Raw genomic sequence first — 23,263 nt, forward strand, 5'->3', positions numbered from 1 at the left:
TCGGGTAAAATTTATATTTTCAAAATCCTCATACTCTTATGAGTTCATGCATACCAAAATTATTAGAATCTAAGGTCAAATCCCTAATCAAAAATCAAATTCTAGGTCTAAGAACTTTCTTCCAACTTTTCCCCAAATTTCATCTCCAATCCGAAATTAAATGATGAAACTAACTATATATTGAAGGAATATAACTAAAAAGGGTTAAATAATTGTTACCCAATTATTTCCTCTTCAACTTCCTCCCAAAATCGCCCTCTCCCGAGCTCCAATTTGATTTTTTCCATGTTTTGAAACTAAACCCTCGAAATCCCTATTTTTTGACCAGTGAAACCGCAGCTGCGGTCCCAAGGTCACATCTGCGACTTTTCATTAAATCACCATTTCTGCTTCTGCGACATGCTTCCCGCACTTGCGACCTTGCAGGTGCGGCCTAACTCCCACATCTGCGGATCCAGCCCATCTTCCTCCTTGACGCATCTGCGACTTCCCTTATCGCTTCTGTGGGCTCGCACCTGTGGTCCCCAAACCGCAGTTGCAGTTATGATAGCAGAACTGAACTTCAGCTGCAAACTCTCAGCTTCAAACTTACAGTTAACCACCCGAAATCATCCCGAGGCCTCCGGGACCTCAACCAAAAGTACAAACAAGTCATATACCACTATCTAAACTTGTACCAATCTTCCAAACACCTCAAACAACATCGAATCAACAAATTAGCATCAAATTCAAGCCTAAGAACTTCAAAACTCTAAAAATACGCTTTCGATCAAAACATCGATCAAAACTCGTCTGAATGACCTAAAATTTTGCACACACGTTACATTCAACACTATGGAGCCACTCCAACTTCCGTAATTCCATTCCGATCCTCGAATCAAAATCTAACTATCGAACAGGAAACTTCAAAAATTCAACTTTCGGCATTTCAAGCCTAAATTAGCAACGGACCTCCAAAACATAATCTGATCATGATCCTAAACCCGAAATCACCGAACGGAGCTAACGGAACCATCAGAATTCCATTCCGAGGCCGTCTTCACACTGTTCCAACTACGGTCAAATTTCCAACACATAAGCTCTCATTTAGGACTAAGTGTCCCAAAACTCTCCGAAACTCAAAACCGAATATCCTGACAAATCAAAATAGCATAAATAAACACATAAAAAGTAGTTAATAGGGGATTGGGGCATTAATTCTTAAGATGACCGACCGGGTCGTCACATACCAACATGATTTAAGCCTCGGTATATGAATTTTTGGTTGTTGAAAAAGAAAAATAATTGAAGTAAAGATGTCATGACTTTTAGACTCAAATTTTGGCTCTTTGATTCACTAAATAGCTTCATATGCTATATGTAACCTCTTTGAGTCGCTAGTTTCAATTGGATTTTGGATTTGTATTCCACTTGAGTGTTCATGTGCCATGTGTGGTGAGATTTATTGTGAGTTTTTTTGCATTACTTGTAGTCTAGAACTTGCCTGGAATGTGCTTTAAGGCAAAATCATAGACTAACTTGGTTTGAAAAATGATATTAGGCCTGCCTTGGACCGCCAATGTGCCTTAAATTTCCTACCCTTGAATATTTTCTCTAGTCAACCCATTTTGAGCCTTTAACCTTGTTCTTTGGAAACCATGTTACAAGCTTTAATCCTTTATTCTTTATTGATCAAGCTTTTGGAACCCTACCTCCCTAAGTACTTTGAAAGTGTAAACATAGGCTAAAAGCCTATGTTTGGGGGTAAAGTTTAGAAAAGTTGTGATATTGTCACGACCCCAAATACCCAGTCGTGATACCACCTATCACATTACTAGGTAAGCCAACCCAAACCATTAACTACAACAAATTACTTTTATAAAACCATTTTTCTAACACTGGTTTAAAGCCTCAATTTTTCATAAAAAGTGCATAAAACAGCCAAAAAGTGCGGAAATCAATACAATGTTAAACCAACACAACCCAAACATTTGGTGTCTCAAGTATAGAGCCTCTAACATATACAAATCTTACTGTCTGATACAAAACAAGTCTAAAGTGCAGAAAAACAACGATAAAGGAAGAAAGCAGGGTTGCAGACGCCATGCAGTAACCTTGTAGTCTCAGGCAAACTCTGATAATGCTGAGGACCCTTACTCTGCCGCTCAGGCACCTGGGTCTACACACACGGTGCAGGGAGTAACGTGAGTACACCAACTCAGTAAGTAACTAAAGTAAATAAGGTCTGCAAGCAGTGATGAGCAGTTAAAATCATATAAAGGAGTAAACAACAGGATAATAGATCAAACTCTACAGTTTAAAACTAGTTTCGTCATAAATCTCAAGTTTCATTTGGAATACTTGAAATCATTTACTTAGCAATTCATCAACAGAGGCTTATTTTAAAAAGATGAGTGAAAGCAGTGAAAATATCATAAATGGGCCCCTCGGCAAGATATCACTCAGAATATGGCCTCTCGGGCAGCCTCTCACTCACTCGTGACTCAGCTTTCGCCACTCAGTACTCACACTCAGCACTCGGGCTCATTAATATCTCATAATAGTAAGAATTTTAGTAACCACTACGGCGTGCAGCCCGATCCATAGTTTATAGCCGACTACGCTCACTGGGGGTGTACAGTCTGGAGGGGCTCCTACAGCCTAAGCGTCATATCGCTGCGGCGCGCAACCCGATCCATATAAGTATCGTTGCGGCATGCAGCCCAATCCATATAAGTATCGCTGCGGCTTGTAGCTCGATCCATATAAGTATCCAGAATTTAGCAATAATAATAACTTCCACATATTCAATTATCTCTACAATTTTATAGCACGATCCAACTTTAAAGCGACCCCAGAACAGCCTTAAAAGTTCAGCAACTCAAAACTTATTTTTCAGATTACTAAAACACGTTTCCGACTTGTCTTTTCTTTCAAATCTAGAAACACAACCAATAGTACATAATTAAGCATCTTCTCATATAAATAAGTCATGAATTCAACTTGAAAATAAGTTCACAACCAGCAAACAGTGACACAACCACAAACAGCATACTACTCTTTCGAAACTCGCAAGTTCTAGTCGTTGTGATCGAGCTACAACTCGTAGAAGTTTAGATAAGAGAAGAGAATCATAAAATTACCTCGTACTAATTAGAAAACACTAAACCTAGTCCCTATACATCCAAAACCAGTCCCCCAATGCAGCTACAAGAAGGAGAAAGAGAAACTAGCAAGCTGTCCGGGCTTTTCGGCACTAGAATCACATCATAACACCCGATATAACCTTGGGTTTGTGTGGGATTTTTGGGGAGGAGTTGTAGGGGTTCAATCTAGTTTTCTTGGTCTGAAATATGGGTGAAATAAATGAGTTTATAAGCCCCTCAAAGTCCCTTCTTGGATGACTTTGGAGCTTTTAATTGAGGTCTCTCCTTTTGGCAAGTAGGTGATGCACCTACTTGTCACCTACCAGTCTGTGTAGTCTCGTAAAAACATGAATATATATTTGCTCCAATGTTGTATCATTGAACAGTTTACTCCGTTGGAAAGAAGACTCATAGATCTTCAATTTGGTAGGTAGATCATCCCATAATTCCATGTACATTGGGAGAAATACTCACCTACATTTGACCTAACTTTCAACATATTTATGAATGTAACTTGTTATGATCTTTGCTAACTTTTGTTCCACAACTCGCATGACTTCAAAACATAACACACAACTATCATACGACTAAAATAACTCATAACATAATATCCTTATAATTTTAAGCAGCCTATCCTCACCCCAAAAGTACATGTTATAACATTCCCAACTTGTCGACTTTCGACGCAACTTATTTTCTTCAATTTGTTTAGCTTCTAAGCCTTCAAACCCTCTTGGTACTTGGTATTCATGATCTTAAATATTTGTAACCTCCACGTTAACATGATAAAACGACTTTGTAAACTTTTTCAAAGATGATTTCATTTCCGATCTTACGTCAATTGACTTTCGATGTACTCTTACGTCCGAAAACATGGGGTGTAACATGGCCTCACTCAGTCATCAATCTCTCCAGTCTCTTGGACTCACAATGTCATGAAAATCAGTCAAAAAATGATGATGTTATGTATAAAATAATGGTAACAGAGAGTGAGATATGATATGGAAATGAATGCATATGACTGAACATGTAGTTGCAATGTAAAAAATACTCAATGGTATAAAAGACCTCAGTGGGTCCGAACAGGATGAGCATTTAACCTTTACATAGTTTCAAATATAGATCAAGGCTATATTACTCTAGCACATAGAGATTTCATGGTCACACATAAGATTAGGTAAATACACAGTACCCCAGAAATAACTGAGTCATAATTCACACGGTGCATGCCCACATTCCCGTCACCTAGCATGTGTGTCACCTCAACAGCAAACACATATCATGCATTTTTATAGGTGCTAAGTTTATAAGTATTACTTACCTCGAACAAGCCAAATCCAATACCGAGCAAGCCAAACGATGATCCAAAAATGTCATCTTGTGCGTACCGATCTCCAAACGGCTCGAAACTAGCCAAAAGCAACTCAAATACATCAAAAAAAGCCCAAGGAAACAATTCCAAATGATAAAGGTCGAATCCTTAATCAAAATTCCAAAGTCAACCAAAACGTCAAACCTAGTCTTGCACATCAGCAACCGATAAAACTCACAAAATCCGAGAATCCATTCAATTACGAGTCCATTCATATTCGTTTCATTCAGATCCGACTCAGAATTGACGTTCATAAGTAAAAAAATCACTCAATGAAGCTTTAGGCAAGTATCCCTGATTTCTCTTTAAATTTCACAATTCAATTACCAAAAATGAAGATAGATTCACGAAATATAACCACACCAAGTAGAGAACAATCCCAATCTATATGGTGAAAATCGCATCAAAATTTGCCCAAATCCGAGCTCCCCTACTCAAAATATGACAATGAACAAAACTTCGATATTAATTATTTTTGCTCAGCTGTTCTGCCTCGTTTCGTATACCAAACAATCCTAACACTCGCTTTTGATGCCTCCAATGGATTGCTTGTGAAATTCCAGTCAAGTTAGACTTTTGAATCACTCCATTTGACCTTATAATGAAGGAAATATGTTGGTTTCAATATTTGGAAATAGTGCATATTTTTAAATAGGAATTCAGTGGTAATTTTGCAATTACTCTGAAAAATCTGGCAACCCAATTCTTAGTAAAATAACCATAAATTTCCCATACTATATCGAAACTTGATGATTCTAGTTGCTATGGTTCCAAAATTACGATACGGGTCTAATTCTTTAATCAAAAAAGAAATTAGAGCTCATTTGCTTAATGTGATACCAATTATGCTTGAAGAAACGACATCGAAACATCAAGAACGAATGCAACACAACCTAAACCTATTTGAAACTCATCCGAGTCTCTCGGGACCCCGTCTGAATATACCAACAAGTCCCATAACATAAAATAGACTTAATCAAGGCCTCAAATCATGCATAACAACATCGAAATGGCGAATTGCACCTTAAATCAAACTTAATGAACTTTTGAACTTTCAAGTTTAAAAACTCGCGCTGATACACATCAAATAAACTCGGAATGAACTCAAATATTGCACACAAGCTCCAAATGACCTAATGAAGCTATTCCATTCCTCGGAACAACAATTCAAACCCGATATTTTCAAAGTCAACTCTCGGTCAAACTTATGAACTTTCTAGAGCTTTAAATTTTCAACTTTCGCCAATTAGTGCCGAAACCTTTTTGAAATATCCAAATGCAAATCCAAGGCATACTCCCCAATCCAAAATTACCGTATGGACCTAACGGAACCATCAAAACTCCAATCTGAGGTCAAATACTAAAAAATCAAACTTGGTCAATTCCTCCAACTCTAAAGCTTCAATCATGAAATTCATTCTTCTAAATCAATTCTGAATAACCTGAAAACCAAAACCAATGATTCACACAAGTTATAATACATCATACAATGTTTCTCAAGACTTCAAATAGCTGAAGGAAATGCATATGCTCAAAATGACCAATCAAGGCATTACAAGAAGTTTCCATCTTTGTCTTGCGGCCTGTATAAGACAAGAATGAGTGCAATTGAGGCACATTCTATCGTAAACCAAAAGGTTACTAATTTCAATACTTTTGTACTTTATCATGATCATTGGGGCATCATGGATCAATTATGATGTGACGAATTATAGAAAACTCAAATGAGCATTTATTAAAGAATTTAAAAATTCTTTTAAATATTGAATTTTATTGAACTTCTTATTGTCAAGACAAGTCAATTATTAGACCATCACAACAAAGGTTGGGGTTGAGTCCCCTGTGCTTTCCGAACATATACAAAGGGATATTTGTAGACATATTCACCCACCTAGTGGATCGTTTAGATATTTTATGGTCTTAACAGATGCATCTTCTAGATGGTCTCATGTGTGCTTATTGTCATCTCGCAACCTAGCATTTGCAAAATTAATGGCACAAATAATTCGAGTGTGAGAGCAGCTGTCCAATAATCCAAGTATGTCTATTCAACTTAATAATGTTGCTGAGTTTTTGTCCCAAGTATTTAATGATTATTGCTTATCAATTGAGGATTAAAGTGGAACATCTTGTAGCTCATGTTCACACTCAAGATGGCCTTTCAGAGTATTTGATTAAACGTCTGCAATTGATAGCAAGACCGTTACTTATGAAAATGAGGTTTCACTTTTCTGTTTGGGGTCATGCCATTTTGCATAATACTAGTTCGTCTCAAACTGACAAATCATCATAAATATTCTCCGTTACAATTAGTTTTGGGTCATGAGCCTAATATATCCCATTTAAAAATTTTTGGATGCGTATTATATGTCCCCGAAGAAGGTTAGGCATATATGTTGGGTTTGAATTGCCCTCCATCATTTTCTACCTCGAAACATTAATGGGAGATTTGTTCACTGCTTGATTTGCTGTTTGTCAATTCGATAAGACATTTTCCCGAAAATTAGGGGAGAAAATGGTGAGATCAAATGGAAACTTTTGTGGAAAAATCTATCATTGTATCATCTTGATCCACGTGCCTCTATTTGTGAAAAAGAGGTGCAAAAGATTATCCATTTATGGAAAAAAACTCAAATGCCAGATGCATTTACGGATCTGAAAAGGATAACAAAATCACATATTCATGCAGAGAATGTTCCAATCCGTATTGATGTCCCTGTAGGAAAATCTTTTAGTGTCATAGCTAATGAATCAAAGGCACGCTAAGTGTGGCCGACCATTGGGTTCTAAGGATCGAAATCGTAGAAAAAGAAAAATATATGATTAACAATTAACTATGAAAAAGTATCATAAAGAAATCCATGATTTAACCAATCCTGAGATTCATGAGAAAATTACTAAGCTTGAGACTCAAGAAAATAAGGAACTATCAATAAATCCAATTGATATTGAGACGAATTCGCGATTGTATATACTGGTAGATTATGTCTTTGCATATAATATTGCATCTAGCATTATAAAAGATAGTGAGGATCTTGAACCTTAATCTGTTGGAGAATGTTGACAAATACGTGATTGGCCAATATGGCAAGAAGCAATCCAATCAGAGATGAATTCACTTGCAAAACATGAAGTTTTTGGGCCTATAGTCCAAACACCTAATGGTGTTAAGCATGTTGGCTATAAATGGGTCTTTTTTACACAAGAGGAATGAGAAAAATTAGGTACAAAGATATAAGGCACGTGTTGTTGCACAATGATTTTCACAAAGGCCCGGTGTTTATGAAGAGACATATTACCCATTATGGATACAATAATGTTTCATTATCCCATTGGTTTTGTTGTCCATGAAAAACTTGACATGTATTTAATGGATTCTGGTTATAGCCTACCTTTATGTCTCACTTGATAATGAGATATACATAAAATAATTCGAAGGACTTAAAATGTCTAATGCACATAATTCAAAGTCCCTGGAGATGTTTTCAATCAAATTGCAAAGATATTTGTAGGGTCTAAAGAATCCAGGATGAATGTAGTATGACCGTCTTAGTGGGTATTTATTAAATGAATGTTATATAAATGATGCCATTTGTCCTTGTATTTTTATAAATAAAACAACATCGGAGTTTGTTTTACTTGCCATATACATTGATGACATAAAGTGTGATGACCTTTTTCATCACTTGTGTTGCAAGTGAATTCAGTGTTCCAAGGCCCTAAAAAACTCCTTTTTACCTCACATTGATTTACATGCGTGGTCCGGACCTATATCCGGAAATCCTTCTATGTGAAAATATGAGAAATAGAAATTTCTAGAGTTAAAAAATTAATTTTTTGTTGACTTTGGTCAACATTTTTAGCAGACGGACTCGTATCCTTGTTCCGACGATCCCAGGAGGTCCGCAGTAAAATATGGGACTTGGGTGTATGCCCGAAAATGAATTCCGAGGTCCCAAGCCTTAGAAATCAATTTTTGAAAGAAAGTGTTTTACTAAATTATCTAAGAAATGAAGAAAAGAATTAATGTTTGAAACCATTGCTTTCGAGCTCGTATTTTGGTTCTAGAGCCTGATACAAACTTGTTATAGTATTTGAAAGATAATTATGAAATTTGGTGAAAAACGAAGTTTATTTGACGTGAGTTGGACTTCCGGTTGAATAGTAATGAACTTTGAGAGTTCTTGATGAAAATGTTAAGTTTTGAGGTTTAATTCATAATTTTACATGTTATTTTGATGATGTGATCGTACGAGTAGGTCCATGTGATATCTTTGAGTTAGTATGCACACTTGGTTTGGAGTTCCGAGGGCTCGTGTGAGTTTCGGGTAGGTTCCGGGATGTCTTAAAATTAAAACATAGTTGTTGCAGGTTTAGAGAAATGGAAGGCCTCTGAACAAACCAGTGCGGTCCGCACAAAATGGAATGCTACCGCGGAGGGGCCTGTGCGGCCGCACTGGATTTTGTGCGGTCTGCGGTGAAGAAAATATTTCACTGGTCCGACTTCGGAAGCCTATATCTTTTGATATACAAACAATTTTGAGATGATTCAAAAACGAAAGTTGTAGCCCTTCGTGTCTAGTTTTCTGCAAACTACAGAAATGATAATTTTGACATTGGTAGAAAAAGTTATGACCAAAATACTAAAGCATATCACTGCAGTCCACATGGGAGTTGTGCGGCCGCACTCGATTTTGTGCGGTCCGCACAGGGGGTCTGAGAGCGGTATATTAAAATGGGATTTTCAGTTATTTTTCATTTTTCAAAACCCAAAGACAATAAGAGGCGATTTTCTAAACAACTTTTCTTCTCCAAAACATTGGTAAGTGACTTCCAACTCGTTTTCTTCAATCATTAACATCTTTTCACCTGATTTCAACACAAAATTAATGATTTTCATGGGGGGAAATTGTGTGTTTTGCGTAGGACCTAGGTTTTTCAAGAATTGGGGATTTGAACCTAAATTTGAGGTCCGATTCCAAAACAAATTATATATTTGGGTTCGTGAGGGAATGGGTAATCGGGTTTTGGTTCGAACCTCGGGTTTTTACCATGTGGGTCCGGGGGTGATTTTTGTTTTTTGGGTAAAACTTTGAAAAACTCATTTTCATTCATTGGAGTTGATTCATTTAGAATTTATTGATATAATTAAGTAAATTGTGGCTAGATATAAGTGAGTTGGAAGTGGAACCAAAGGGTAAAGCGATAGTTGAAGCTTGATTGTGCTCATGGCTTTGAGGTGAGTGTTTGGTCTAACCTCGGCTTGAGAGATTAGGAGTTTTGTCCTATTTTCTATGTGTTATATGTAGAATACGACGTATAGGTATGGTGACAAGTATCTATACGTTGGTGTCAAGGATGCCCGTGAGTCTTATATTATGATTAATGTGACTTTGTCTCGTATTGTTCATTCTCTATATGACAATTTCTATTAAGGAAAATGACTTATGGAAGTATTATTGTTAATTGAACATGGTAGAGAATTGGCTCAAGTTGAGAATTTAATTGTTGAACATGGTAGAGCGTTGGCTCAGGTTGAGAATTGAATTGCTGAACATTGTAGAGCATTGGCTCAAGTTGAGAATTGACTTGTTGAACATTGTAGAGCATTAGCTCAAGTTAAGAATAGAATTGTTGAACATTATAGAGCATTGGCTCAAGTTATGAATTGAGTTGTGAAGTAAATGTAAAAGAGAAAAGGAGAGAGAGAATCATGATATTGTCTCCCTTGCCGGGATGTTATTGTTTTGATATTGTTTCCCTTGCCGGGATTTGATTGTTGTACTATTGTTCCCTTGCCGTGATTTTATTGTGATATCATTATTTTCTTGCCCTTATTTCTTGTGATTGTTGTTTGGGTGAGGAAGAGTGTTAAAGCACGAAGGGTGATGTCGTGTATGATTTTGTGAGGAACAGTGTAAAGCACGAAGGGTGATACCATGTCGCACGATGTACAATTTCATGCCGATTATATTGATTTTATGGTGAGGATGGGAGTAAAATCATGAAGGATGATGCCGTGTAGTTTATACTAATTCTTATGGTGAGGACGATAGTAAAAGCACGAAGGGTGATGCCATGCACTTGTCCTTGATTTTCCTCATTCTTGCTGATAATTGAGTTATGTTGTCCTTTACGTTTATTTACTGATTTGCTGTTGTTACTTGATTTTATTTCGATGTTATAGATTCCCTTACCCTATTTGACTTGTGATTGTTGCTTGGGTGAGAAAGAGTGTAAAGCATGAAGGGTGATGTCGTGCATTATTTTGGTGAGAAAGTGTTAAAGCACGAAGGGTGATGTCGTGTATTGTTTTGGAGAGAGAGTGTTAAAGCACGAAGGGTAATGTCGTGCACTTGTCTTTGATTTCCTAATTTTTATTGATAACTGAGTTGCAGTTTCTCTACATTTAATTTCTGGTTTCCTGTTGATACTTGTTGTACCCCGCAGCATGATTCCCCCTTCCTATTTTCAATTGAACTGTGGTGATCCTCATATTTATTTGTTGTTTTTCTGTTATTATTTGATGTACCCGCATCATGTTACCCCCTCCCATACTTAACTGTACGTTATTGTTCTTCTTTTCCGCTGTATATGATTTAACTGAACAGGTTTATTTGGTGGTCTGGTCCTAGCTTCGTCACTACTTTGTCAAGGTTAGGCTAGGCACTTACCAGCACATGGGGTCAGTTATGCTGATACTACACTCTGCACTCTTTGCTGTAGACTTCGGACCGCAGTAAGATTGCTGCTTCGCGTTCATTAGGCGACCCGAGATAGTCCTGCAGGCGTCCGCAGGCCTTGGCGTCTCCTTCCATCTATTATTCCTATTTCTTTTGTATTCCTAGAGACAATGCTGTATTATTTCTTTCAGACCTTTAATTGTAGTACTCTTTGACAGTCTGTAAAGTTGTAACAGCAGTCTTGAGTAGATTTGTTATGAAATGGTATTAGCAGTGTTATTAAAACTTGAATTTAAATTTTCGCTTATTAAATTTTGTTCATTATTAACTGTTAGTTCTTAATTGTTAACGGATTTGGAATGGAAACAAGGTGAATAATTTAGTTGGTTGGCTTGCCTAGCTTTCACTAGTAGGCGCCATCACGACTCTCGAGTGTGGGTAAATCGTGTTGTGACAAGTTGGTATTAGAGCTCTAGGTTACATGATTCTCGCAGTTTGCAGACAAGCTTAGTAGAGTCTGAGGGATCGGTACAGAAACATTTGTATTTATCCCCAGAGGCTACAGAGTTAGGAAAAATATCACATATATTCTTTATTGTCGTGCAATTTTGTTCTCTCAATGCTAAATTGAAACATCTACTCTTGTCCTTTCGCGAATGGCGAGGTCACATTCCGCTTCTTCAGCCGAACAATAGCATAGACCGGTGTTAGATCAGCTACATCTTCGGAGGCTTTGCAAAGGTTGGATAGGTTTCACCAAGCCCTTCGCTACCACTTTTAGCGGTGCATCTTCTAAGGATCCCTAGGATTATCTAGACAGTTGGCATGAAGTTCTCAGGAACATGGGGATAGTGGAGACCAATGGGTTTGACCTTGTTACTTTTCGCTCGTCTGGATCCGCCAGACTTGTTGGAGAGATTATTGTTTAGCTAGACCAGCTGGGCATTAACTTTGACTTGGGATCAATTTCTTAGCTATTTCTGGAGAAGTTTCGTCCTGTCACTCAGAGAGAGATCTACCCGAGGCGGTTTGAGCGTCTCCAACAGAATTTTATGACTGTTACTCAGTGCGAGGCCAGGTTTAATGATTTGAGCTGTCATGCTCTTCTTATACTCCCACTAAGAGAGAGAGTGAGGAGGTTTATTGAGGGACTCGTTCAGCCCGCTCAATCAGCTAGAGGTGGAGGTTGAGGTATTAGAGGTGGAGGTAGAGGTGCTAGAGGTAGAGGTAGAGGTATTAGAGGTGGAGGTACAGATATTGTTCTGCTTTGTAGTAGAGATGCTTCGATTTTATTTGATCCAAGATCTTTATACTCTTAGGTGTCATCTTATTTTGCTCGTATCTGGTCATGCCTAGTGATTCTTTGAGTGCTCCTGTTTTTGTGTCTACACAGGTGGGTGATTCTATTATGGTAGACTGAATCCAACCTTCATGTATAGTTGTGATTGGAGGTCTTGAGACTCGTGTAGATTTGCTTCTTCTCGACATGGTTGATTTCGATGTCATATTAGGGATGGACTGGTTATCAACTTATCACGCCATCTTGGACTGTCATGCCAAGACTGTGACCTTAACCTTGCCGGGTTTACCTCGTTTAGAGTGGAAGGAGTTGAAGGAGTAGCTGCAAAACTTGCTTGAGAAGGGTTTTATTAGACCCGGTATTTTTCCTTGGGGTGCGCCGGTGTTGGTTGTTAAGAAGAAGGATGAATCAATGAGAATGTGCATTGATTACCGGCAGTTGAACAAGGTTACAATCAAGAATAAGTATCCATTGCCGATGATTGATGATTTGTTTGATCAGCTCAGGGTGCCAAGGTATTTTCAAAGATTGACTTGAGATCTGGCTACCATCAGTTGAGGATTAGGGCATCCGATATCCCTAAAACAGCTTTCCACACTCGGTACGGACATTATGAGTTCTGGGTGATGTCATTCGGGTTGACAAATTCCCCAGCCGCTTTTATGGATTTGATAAACCGAGTGTTCAGTCCTTATTTGGATTCATTCGTGATAGACTTCATTGATGATATTTTGATCTATTCCCGCAGTCAGGAGTAGCACGAGCAGCATCTTAGAGTGGTTCTTCAGACCTTGAGGTATAGTCAGTTATATGCTATATTTTCTAAGTTTGAGTTCTAGTCGAGTTCAGTTGCATTCTTGGGTCATGTTGTATCAGCAGAGGGTATTCAGGTTGATCCAAAGAAGATTGAGGAAGTCAAGAACTAGCCTAGACCAGCATCAGCTATAGAGATTCGGAGTTTCTTGGGATTGGCAGGCTACTATCGTCTGTTTGTGGAGGGGTTTTCATCTCAGCCCTGCTGACCTGGTTGACCCAGAAATGTGCCCAGTTCAGATGGTCAGACGAGTGTGAGGCGAGCTTTCAGATGCTCAAGACATCTTTGACTACGGCACTGGTGTTGGTTTTGCCCATAGGTTCAGGGCCTTATACAGTTTATTGTGATGCATCTTGTATTGGACTTGGTACGGTGTTTATGCAGGATGGAAATGTCATTGCATAAGCTTCACGGCAGTTGAAGATTAATGAGAATAATTATCCGGTTTATGATTTGGAGGTGGCAGTCATTGTTCACGCATTAAAGATTTGGAGGCATTATCTGTATGATGTGGCATGTGATGTGTTCACGGATCATAAGAGTCTGCAGTACTTGTTCAAGCAGAAGGAGTTGAATTTGAGGTAGAGAAGGTGGTTGGAGCTATTAAAGGACTATGATATCACCATCATATATCATCCGGGAAAGGCGAATGTGGTGGTTGATCCTTTGAGTAGGAAGTCAGCTAGTATGGGCAGTCTTGCTTATATTCCGGTCGGTGAGAGACCGCTTGCTTTGGATGTTCAGGCTTTGGCCAATCAGTTCGTGAGGTTGGATGTTTTTTAGCCCAGTCGTGTATTAGATTGCACGGTTTCTCGTTCTTCTTTATTGGAGCGTATCTGTGATCGGCAGTATAATGATCCCCATTTGTGTGTCCTTAGAGACACGGTGTAGCACGGAGGTGCCAAGCAGGTTACCTTAGGTGATGATGGAGTTTTGAGATTGCAGGGTCGAGTTTGTGGGTCTAATGTGGATGGACTTCGAGAGTTGATTTTAGAGGAGGGCCATAGCTCCCGGTATTGTATTCATCCGGGCGCCGCAAAGATGTATCAGGATTTGCGGCAGCATTACTGGTGGCGGAGAATGAAGAAGGATATCATAGAATTTGTGGCTCGATGTTTGAATTGTCAGCAGGTTAAGTATGACCATCAGAGGCCTGGTGCTTTGTTCTAGAATATTGAGATTCCTGAGTGGAAGTGGGAGCGGATCACTATGGACTTCGTTGTTGGACTCCCAAGGACTCAGAGGAAGTTCAATGCATTGTGGGTTATTGTTGCTAGGCTGACCAAGTCAGCACATTTCATTCCTGCGGCAGTCTCCTATTCTTCCGAGAGGTTAGTTGAGATCTATATCCGGGAGATTGTTCGTCTTCATGGTGTGCCCGAGTCTATCATTTCAGACCGAGGTACGCAGTTAACCTTACACTTCTGGAGAGCAGTTCAGCGAAAGTTGGGCACACGGGTTGAGTTGAGCACAGCATTTCATCCTCAGATGGACGGGCAGTCTGAGTGGACCATTTAGATTTTGGAGGATATGCTCCAAGCTTGTGTCATTGACTTTGGAGGCTCATGGGATCAGATTTTGCCTTTAGTAGAGTTTGCCTACAACAAAAACTACTAGTCAAGTATTCAGATGGCTCCTTATGAGGCTTTATATGGTAGGCGGTGTCGGTCTCCGGTCGGATGGTTTGAGCCGGGAGAGTCTCGGTTTTTGGGTACGAATCTAGTGCAGGATGCCTTGGAAAAGGTCAAGATCATTCAGGATAGGCTTCGTACAGCTCAGTCCAGGCAAAAAGAGCTATGCCAACCGCAAGGTTCGAGATTTGGCTTTCATGGTCGGTAAGCTGGTATTGCTTCGAGTGTCGCCTATGAAAGGTGTGATGAGATTGGGAAGAAGGAGAAGCTTAGCCCTAGGTTTATTGGCCCGTTTGAGATTCTTGATCAAGTGGGAGAGGTGGCTTACAAACTTGCATTGCCGCCGAGCATATCAGTTGTGCATCCAGTGTTTCATGTGTCCATTCTTTAGATGTATCACGGCAATCCATCCCACGTGTTAGATTTCAGCACTATCTAGTTGGACAAGGACTTCGTATTTCCCTTCTGTTCGTGTTCAGTGGAGAGGTCAGCCTGCTGAGACATCGATTTGGGAGTTCGAGTCCGATATGCGGAGCCGTTATCCCCATCTTTTTCGAAACTCACGTATTTCCTTCTTATGTCCATTCGAGGATGAACGGTTGTTTTAGAGGTGGATAATGTGATGACCCAAAAGGTCATCACTTGTGTTGCAAGTGAATTCAGTGTTCTGAGGCCTAAAAACCTCCTTTTTACCTCACTTTGATTTACCTGCGTGGTCCGGACCTGTTTCCGTAAAGCCTTCTATGTGAAAATATGAGAACTAGAAATTTCTAGAGTTAAAACATTGATTTTTTGTTGTCTTTCGTAGACATTTTTAGAAAACGGACCCGGCTCCTTGTTTTGACGATCCCAGGAGGTCCATAGTAAAATATGGGACTTGGTAGTATGCCCGGAAATGAATTCCGAGGTCTCAAGCCTTAGAAATTAATTTTTGAAAGAAATTGTTTTACTGAATTATCTAAGAAATGAAGAAAAGAATTAATGTTTGAAATCATTGTTATCGGGCCCGTATTTTGGTTCCGGATCCCGGTACAAATTTGTTATAGTATGTGAAAGATAACTGTGAAATTTGGTGAAAACGAAGTTTATTTGACGTGATTTGGACTTCCGGTTGAAGAGTTATGAACTTTGAGAGTTCTTCATGAAAATGTTGAGTTTTGAGGTTTAATTCATGATTTTACATGTTATTTTGATGATGTGATCGCACGAGTAGGTCCATATGATGTCTTTGAGTTAGTATGCACACTTGGTTTGGAGTTCCGAGTGCTCGGGTGAGTTTCGGGTAGGTTCCGGGATGTCTTAGGATGAAAACATAGTTGTTGTAGGTTCAGAGAAGTGGAAGGCCTCTGAACAAACCAGTGCGGCCCGCGGTGAAGAAAATATTTCACTAGTCCGACTTTGGAAGCCTATATCTTTTGATCTACAAGGAATTTTTGTTATGATTCAAAAACCAAAGTTGTAGCCCTTCGTGTCTAGTTTCCAAAAAGCAAAAGAAATCACAATCTGGACATATGTAGTAAAAGCTATGGCTAAAATACTAAAGCATTTCACTGTAGTCCACATGGGAGCTGTGCGGCCGCACTCGATTTTGTGCGGTCCACACAGGGGGTTTGAGAGGGGTATATTAAAACGGGATTTTCAGTTATTTTTCATTTTTTAAAACCCTAAAAACATAATAGGTGATTTTTAAAACAAACTTTCTTCTCCAAAACATTGGTAAGTAATTTCCAACTCGTTTTCTTCAATCATTAAAATCCTTTCACCTGATTTCAACCCAAAATTAATGATTTTCATGGGGAAAATTGGGTGTTTTGGGTAGGACCTAGGTTTTTCAAGAATTGGGGATTTGGACCTCAATTTGAGGTCCAATTTCAAAATAAATTATATATTTGGGTTCGTGAGGGAATGGGTAATCGGGTTTTGGTTCGAACCTCGGGTTTTTACCATGTGGGTCCGGGGGCGATTTTTGTCTTTTGGGTAAAACTTTGGAAAACTCATTTTCATGCATTGGAGTTGATTCATTTAGCGTTTATTGATGTAATTAAATAAATTATGGCTAGATATAAGCGAGTTGGAAGTGGAACCAAGGGGTAAAGTGGTAGTTGAAGCTTGATTGTGCTCGTGGCTTTGAGGGGAGTGTTTGGTCTAACCTTAGATTGAGAGATTAGGAGTTGTGTCCTATTTTCTATGTGTTACTTGTTGAGTACGACGTATAGGCATGGTGACGAGTATCTATACGTTGGTTTCAAGCATGCTCGTGAGTCTTATATTATGATTAATGTGACTCTATTTCGTATTGTTCATGCTCTATATGATAATTTCTATTGAGGAATATGACTTGTGGAGGTATTATTGTTAATTGAACATAGTAGAGCATTGGCTCAAGTTGAGAATTTAATTGTTGAACATGGTAGAGCGTTGGCTTGGGTTGAGAATTGAATTGCTGAACATTGTAGAGCATTGGCTCAAGTTGAGAATTGACTTGTTGAACATTGTAGAGCATTGGCTCAAGTTAAGAATAAAATTGTTGAACATTATAGAGCATTGTGTGCCGACCCGCCAAATTCACGACTAATATTCCCGCCTAAGGGGCCACAAACCGAGTCAAAACCTGGCTGCCAAAGGCTAGGGAATTTTTGCACATTGAAGACACGGTCCCACGGCCTGCTGGGACAATCATGGCAGCCACTATCTGCCAACAAAAACATGTGTTGCACAGCTGGGTAGGACCACAATCTGTTAGCACAATCATGGGAGCCAATCTGGGCCAACAGGAATTAGTGGACAGTAGCTGGACAGGGCCACTGGCAGAAAGTCTGCCAACACAATGATGAAAGTCACCTATGCTAGTAGAAAGCTATGCCACACAACTGGATGGGTCCACTGCGGGCAATACCCATCAGCGGACATTTTTGTGTATAAATAGATATGTTTAGGCCTTGTTAGAAGGTAAATCTCATATACTTAGCTTGTACTTCCCTTTGTATATCAAGTAAATCCGAAAATTGGACTTGGCCTCCAAACTTTTGTGTGTCTTTTACTTTATTATCTTTCCAGCCTTGTGTATTGTGCGCTTGCCATTCCTTAAGCAGGAATTTGTGCTTATTTTAGGTTAGTACTGAAGCTAGCAGTAGCATAAAGGCTGTCTAGTTGTCCGCACGTAGCTTACTGGAGTTAAGCCCGTGACAAATTGGTATCAGAGCGAGGTTAACATAATGGAAATGGATAGAGATAATATTGATCTAGGCAACATTCATGGAAGAGACGAGTCACCAACCCGAAAACCAAATCTGGGCGGTAAACCAAAAAGGATAGGGACGAGTAAGGGGCGACATCCCACCATAGCATCAACAAGTGAGGTACCACCCCTACAACAAGTTAGCTATGGTGTAGATGGAGTTTTGGCTGCACTTCCTCTAGAAGTATGATCAAGCCTGTTCGAGGCTGGTTTAAGTGTTGTAAACCAACGCATTGAAGTTGCTGAAGGCAACTTCTGCTTGCTTGAGTCTACTGCTCTAGAAGAACTGGGAGACGTCAAGGAGACTTTAGATCGTTTGACCTATGAGCACAAGGATGGACTGACCAACCTTGAGCTTAAGTTGACCGAGGCTATATCAGCATTGCGTGGGGAAGTTGAAGCCCTAAAGCAACAACTGAAGGCAGTAAGGCATGCTGAAGGCACAGGACATGTTACTGTGCGTAAAACCAAAATCGAGGGCCCAAAACCGAAGGAGTTTAGGGGCTAACGAAATGCTCAAGATGTAGAGAACTTCCTTTGGAAGATGGAAAACTACTTTGAGCACCTCAACATCATTGAGGAGGCTACCAAGGTTCGTGCAGCAATGATGTATCTTACTAACACCGCCATGTTATGGTGGAGACGGAAGAAAGTAGATATGGAGAAGGGTATTTGCTGCATCAAAAATTGGGAACAGTTCAAGTTCGAGCTGAAGCACCAGTTTTACCCACAAAATGTTGTCAATGAGGCTCGTCGCAAGTTGAGAGAGCTCAAGCAGACAACTTCTATTCGGGAGTACGTGAAGGAGTTCACCAAGCTCATTCTTCAGATCCCCAACATGGAAAGCGATGACTTGCTATTCTATTTCATAGATAGCCTTCAAAATTGGGCCAAACAAGAATTGCAGCGGCGTCAAGTTCAAGACGTCGATGAAGCGATTGCAGTGGCTGAATCCTTGAATGATTTCAGGACAGAAGCCCCAAAACCAAGGGACAACCACTTCAAACCTGATCGAGACCATGATTATCACGACGAAGGCAAACAAATTGCTACCCCAGACCGCGAGTCCAAAGAACGCAATAACGGACATAATTGGCGTGATCGGTACACACAAAAGAAGAAGGCGGTTAATCTGCGCAATGCTTGCTACCTCTGTAAGGACCCTAGTCATATCTTTAAGGATTGTGCTAGTTTTCAGAAACTTGGGGCCTTGATTGCAGCCGAGCAGAGGTAAACAGATGATAGAGTCGAAGCCGAAAGCCTAGGCGAGGAGGTAGTTCAACAATCGCCGGATCTAGCTCATCTTGCCAACTTAATATTGGGCGCAGTTGTGGTAAAGGAGCCTACTTTGAAATAGGTTGCCCAAATAAAACCTGACCTTGCCAAAATGGGTCGTATGTAGACAACGTGGTGATAGGCAAGGGCCCTCAAATGAGGAAGAAAGGATCCCTGTTCGTGGATGCAATGTTGAACTGACAGCATTTTCGCATTATGGTGGACACCGGTGCGACACACAAATTTGTGACTAAAGCAAGGGCTAAGTCACTTGGCCTTGCATTTAGTCCCGACAGTTCCATGTTAAAGACGGTAAACTCCAAACCCACCAACATATTTGGAGTTGCCCGCAATGTACAGTTCAACTTGGGAGCTTTGTTGGGGAGCGTGAATTTTGTTGTCGCTCCCATGGATGCATTCGATCTGGTACTGGGGCTAGACTATTGTGATAAGGTTAAAGCGTTTATTTTCCCTTACCTTTACCAGATCTACATTTATGATCCAAGGGGTCCATGTGTGGTACCAACAATTTGGGTGCCGCAAGTCGTTAGTCAACTGTCCGCAATGCAAATTGTGGAGGGCTTCGAGAAGGAAGAAGCCACAATTTTGGCTGCCATGATAGAGACAAAGTAGAACAAGGTTGAAAAGACCTTGTGTGAATGAAAACTGTGAGTCCTTAATAAGAATAAGGACACTATGTCAGGTGCAAAACCGTCAGCCATGAATCTCAAACATATGGCACCTCCGAAGTCGGAGGATCCAAGTAAGCAATCCAAAGAGTTGTTTAGGGAGGGGCATATCAGTCAATCAAAGGAACCCTTTGGAGACAAAGGTGTTATGGAGCAAGGGCAGTTCGAAGATCAAGTTCCCAATTCCTTGAAACTTTGCGGCGACGAAGGCGTCGCCATTTCAAGTGGGGGAGTATCTGCTGACCCGCCAAATTCACGACTGATTTTCCCGCCTAAGGGGCCACAAACTGAGTCAAACCTGGATGCCAAAGGCCAGGGAATCTTTGCACATGGAAGACACGGTCCCATGGCCCACTAGGACAATCATGGAAGCCACTCTCTCCCAAAAAAAACATGTGTTGCACAACTGGGTAAGACCACAATCTGTCAGCACAATCATGGGAGCCAATCTGGGCCAGCAGGAATTAGTGGACAGTAGTTGGACGAGGCCACTGGCAGAAAGTCTGCCAACATAATGATAAAAGTCACCTATGCCATCAGAAAGCTATGCCACACAGCTGGACGGGTCCACTGCCAGCAATACCCATCAGTGGACATTTTTATGTATAAATAGATATTCTTAGACCTTGTTAGAAGGCAGATCTCATATACTTATCTTGTACTTTTTTTTGTACCAAGTAAATCCGAAAATTGTCCTTGGCCTCCAAACTCTTGTGTGTCTTTTACTTCATTATCTTTCCATCCTTGTGTATTGTGCGCTTGTCATTCCTTAAGCACAAATTTGCGCTTATTTTGGGTTAGGACTGAAGCTAGCAGCAGCATAAAGGCTGTCTAGTTGTTCGCATGTAGCTTACTGTTGTTAAGCCTGTGACAATTGGCTCAAGTTGTGAATTGAGTTGTGAAGTAAATGTAAAAGAAGAAAGGAGAGAGAATCATGATATTGTCTCCCTTGCCGCAATGTTATTGTTTTGATATTGTTTCCCTTGCTGGGATTTGATTGTTGTACTATTGTTCCCTTGCCGGAATTTTATTGTGATTTCATTATTTCCTTGCCCTTATTTCTTGTGATTGTTGTTTGGGTGAGGAAGAGTGTTAAAGCACGAAGGGTGATGTCGTGTATGATTTTGTAAGGAACAGTGTAAAGCACGAAGGGTGATGCCATGCCGCATGATGTACAATTCTGTGCTGATTATATTGATTTTATGGTGAGGATGAGAGTAAAAGAACAAAGGTTGATGCCGTGTAGTTTATATTGATTCTTATGGTGAGGACGAGAGTAAAAGCATGAAGGGTGATGTCGTGCACTTGTCCTTGATTTTCCTGATTCTTGCTGATAATTGAGCTATGTTGTCCTTTATGTTTATTTACTGATTTTCTATTGTTACTTGATTTTATTTCGATGTTATAGATTCCCTTACCCTATTTGCCTTGTGATTGTTTCTTGGGTGAGGAAGAGTGTAAAGCACGAAGGGTGATGCCGTGTATTGTTTTGGTGGGAGAGTGTTAAAGCACGAAAGGTGATTTCGTGTATTGTTTTGGTGAGAGAGTGTTAAAGCACGAAGGGTGATGTCGTGCACTTGTCTTTGATTTCCTGATTTTTATTGATAATTGAGTTACGGGTTCTCTACATTTAATTGTTGGTTTCCTGTTGATACTTGTTGTACCCCGCAATATTATTCCCCCTTCTTACTTTTAATTGAACTGTGGTGATCCTCATATTTATTTGTTGTTCTTCTGTTATTATTCGATGTCCCCGGAGCATGTTACTCCCCTTCCATACTTAACTGTACATTACTATTCTCTTTTTCTGTTGTATATGATTTAACTGCACAGGTTTATTTGGTAGTTTGGTCCTAGCCTCAGCACTACTTCATCGAGGTTAGGCTAGGCACTTACCAGCACATGGGGTCGGTTGTGCTGATACTACACTCTGCACTCTTTTGTGCAGATTCCAGTGTTGTATACTTCGGACCGCAGTGAGATTGCTGCTTCGCGTTCATCAGGCGACCCAAGATAGTCCTGCAGGTGTCCGCGGGCCTTGGCATCTCCTTCCATCTATTATTCCTATTTCTTTTGTATTCCCAGAAACAGTGTTGTATTATTTCATTCAGACCTTTAATTATAGTACTCTTAGACAATCTGTGAAGTTGTGAAACCAGTCTTGGGTAAATTTGTTATGGAATGGTGTTAGTAGTGTTATTAAAACTTGAAATTAAATCTTCCGCTTATTAAATTTTGTTGATTATTAAATGTTAGTTCTTAATTGTTAACGGATTTTGAATGGAAAAAAGGTAAATAATTCAGTTGGTTGGCTTGCCTAGATTTCACCAGTAGGCATCATCATGACTTCTGAGGATGGGTAAACCGAGTCGTGACATAAAGCTTATTGGAACTCCTATAGAACTCCAAAAGGAAAGTAATTATTTAAAGAAGGAATTCGAGATGAAAGATCTCGGAAAGATAAAATTATGTCTCAGTTTACAAATCTGCTTGCACAGAAAAGGTATTGAAACGGTTTTACATGAGCACATCCGTTAAGTACTCTGATGGTTATTCGATCACATGATGTGAATAAGTATCCATTCCGACCTCAAGAAAAGAATGAAGAGCTTCTTGGTCCTAAAGTACCATATCTTAGTGCAATTGGTGTACTAATGTATCTTGCTAATACTACAAGGTCCGGCATAACGTTCTCAATTAATGTCTTAGCAATATATAGCTATGCTCCTACAAGGAGACAATGGAATGGAGTAAAACACATATTGCAATACCTAAAAGGGACTACCTATATGGGATTATTTTAAGGCAATGATTGCAGTCTCAATCTTGTTGGTTATACCGATGATGGGTATTTATCTGACTCGCACAAGGCTCGATATCAAACAGGCTATGTGTTTACATGTGGAGATACTGACATCTCTTGGCGATCGACTAAGAAATCAATCGTGGATACTTCATCTAATCATGTTGAGATAATTGTTATTCATGAAGCAAGTCGAGAATGTGTGTGGTTGAGGTCTATAATATATCTTATTTGAGAAAAATGTGGTTTGAAGTGTGAGAAACAACCCATGATTTTGTATAAAGACAATGCAGCATGCATAGCCCAATTGAAGGGAGGATTCATAAAAGCATA

At 39.8% G+C, this 23,263-nt stretch overlaps 1 protein-coding gene across 1 annotated transcript; it reads left to right on the plus strand.

Moving 5' to 3' along the window:
• The first annotated feature begins 18,707 nt into the window (after positions 1 to 18,707).
• Positions 18,708 to 19,397, plus strand: LOC138873215 (uncharacterized). Its single transcript, XM_070151660.1, has one exon. The coding sequence runs from the start codon at positions 18,708 to 18,710 to the stop codon at positions 19,395 to 19,397; it is 690 nt and encodes a 229-aa protein (XP_070007761.1).
• The last annotated feature ends 3,866 nt before the right edge of the window (positions 19,398 to 23,263 follow it).

This window comes from Nicotiana sylvestris, chromosome 7, assembly GCF_000393655.2.
Source record: "Nicotiana sylvestris chromosome 7, ASM39365v2, whole genome shotgun sequence".
In the NCBI taxonomy this organism is placed as follows: domain Eukaryota; kingdom Viridiplantae; phylum Streptophyta; class Magnoliopsida; order Solanales; family Solanaceae; genus Nicotiana; species Nicotiana sylvestris.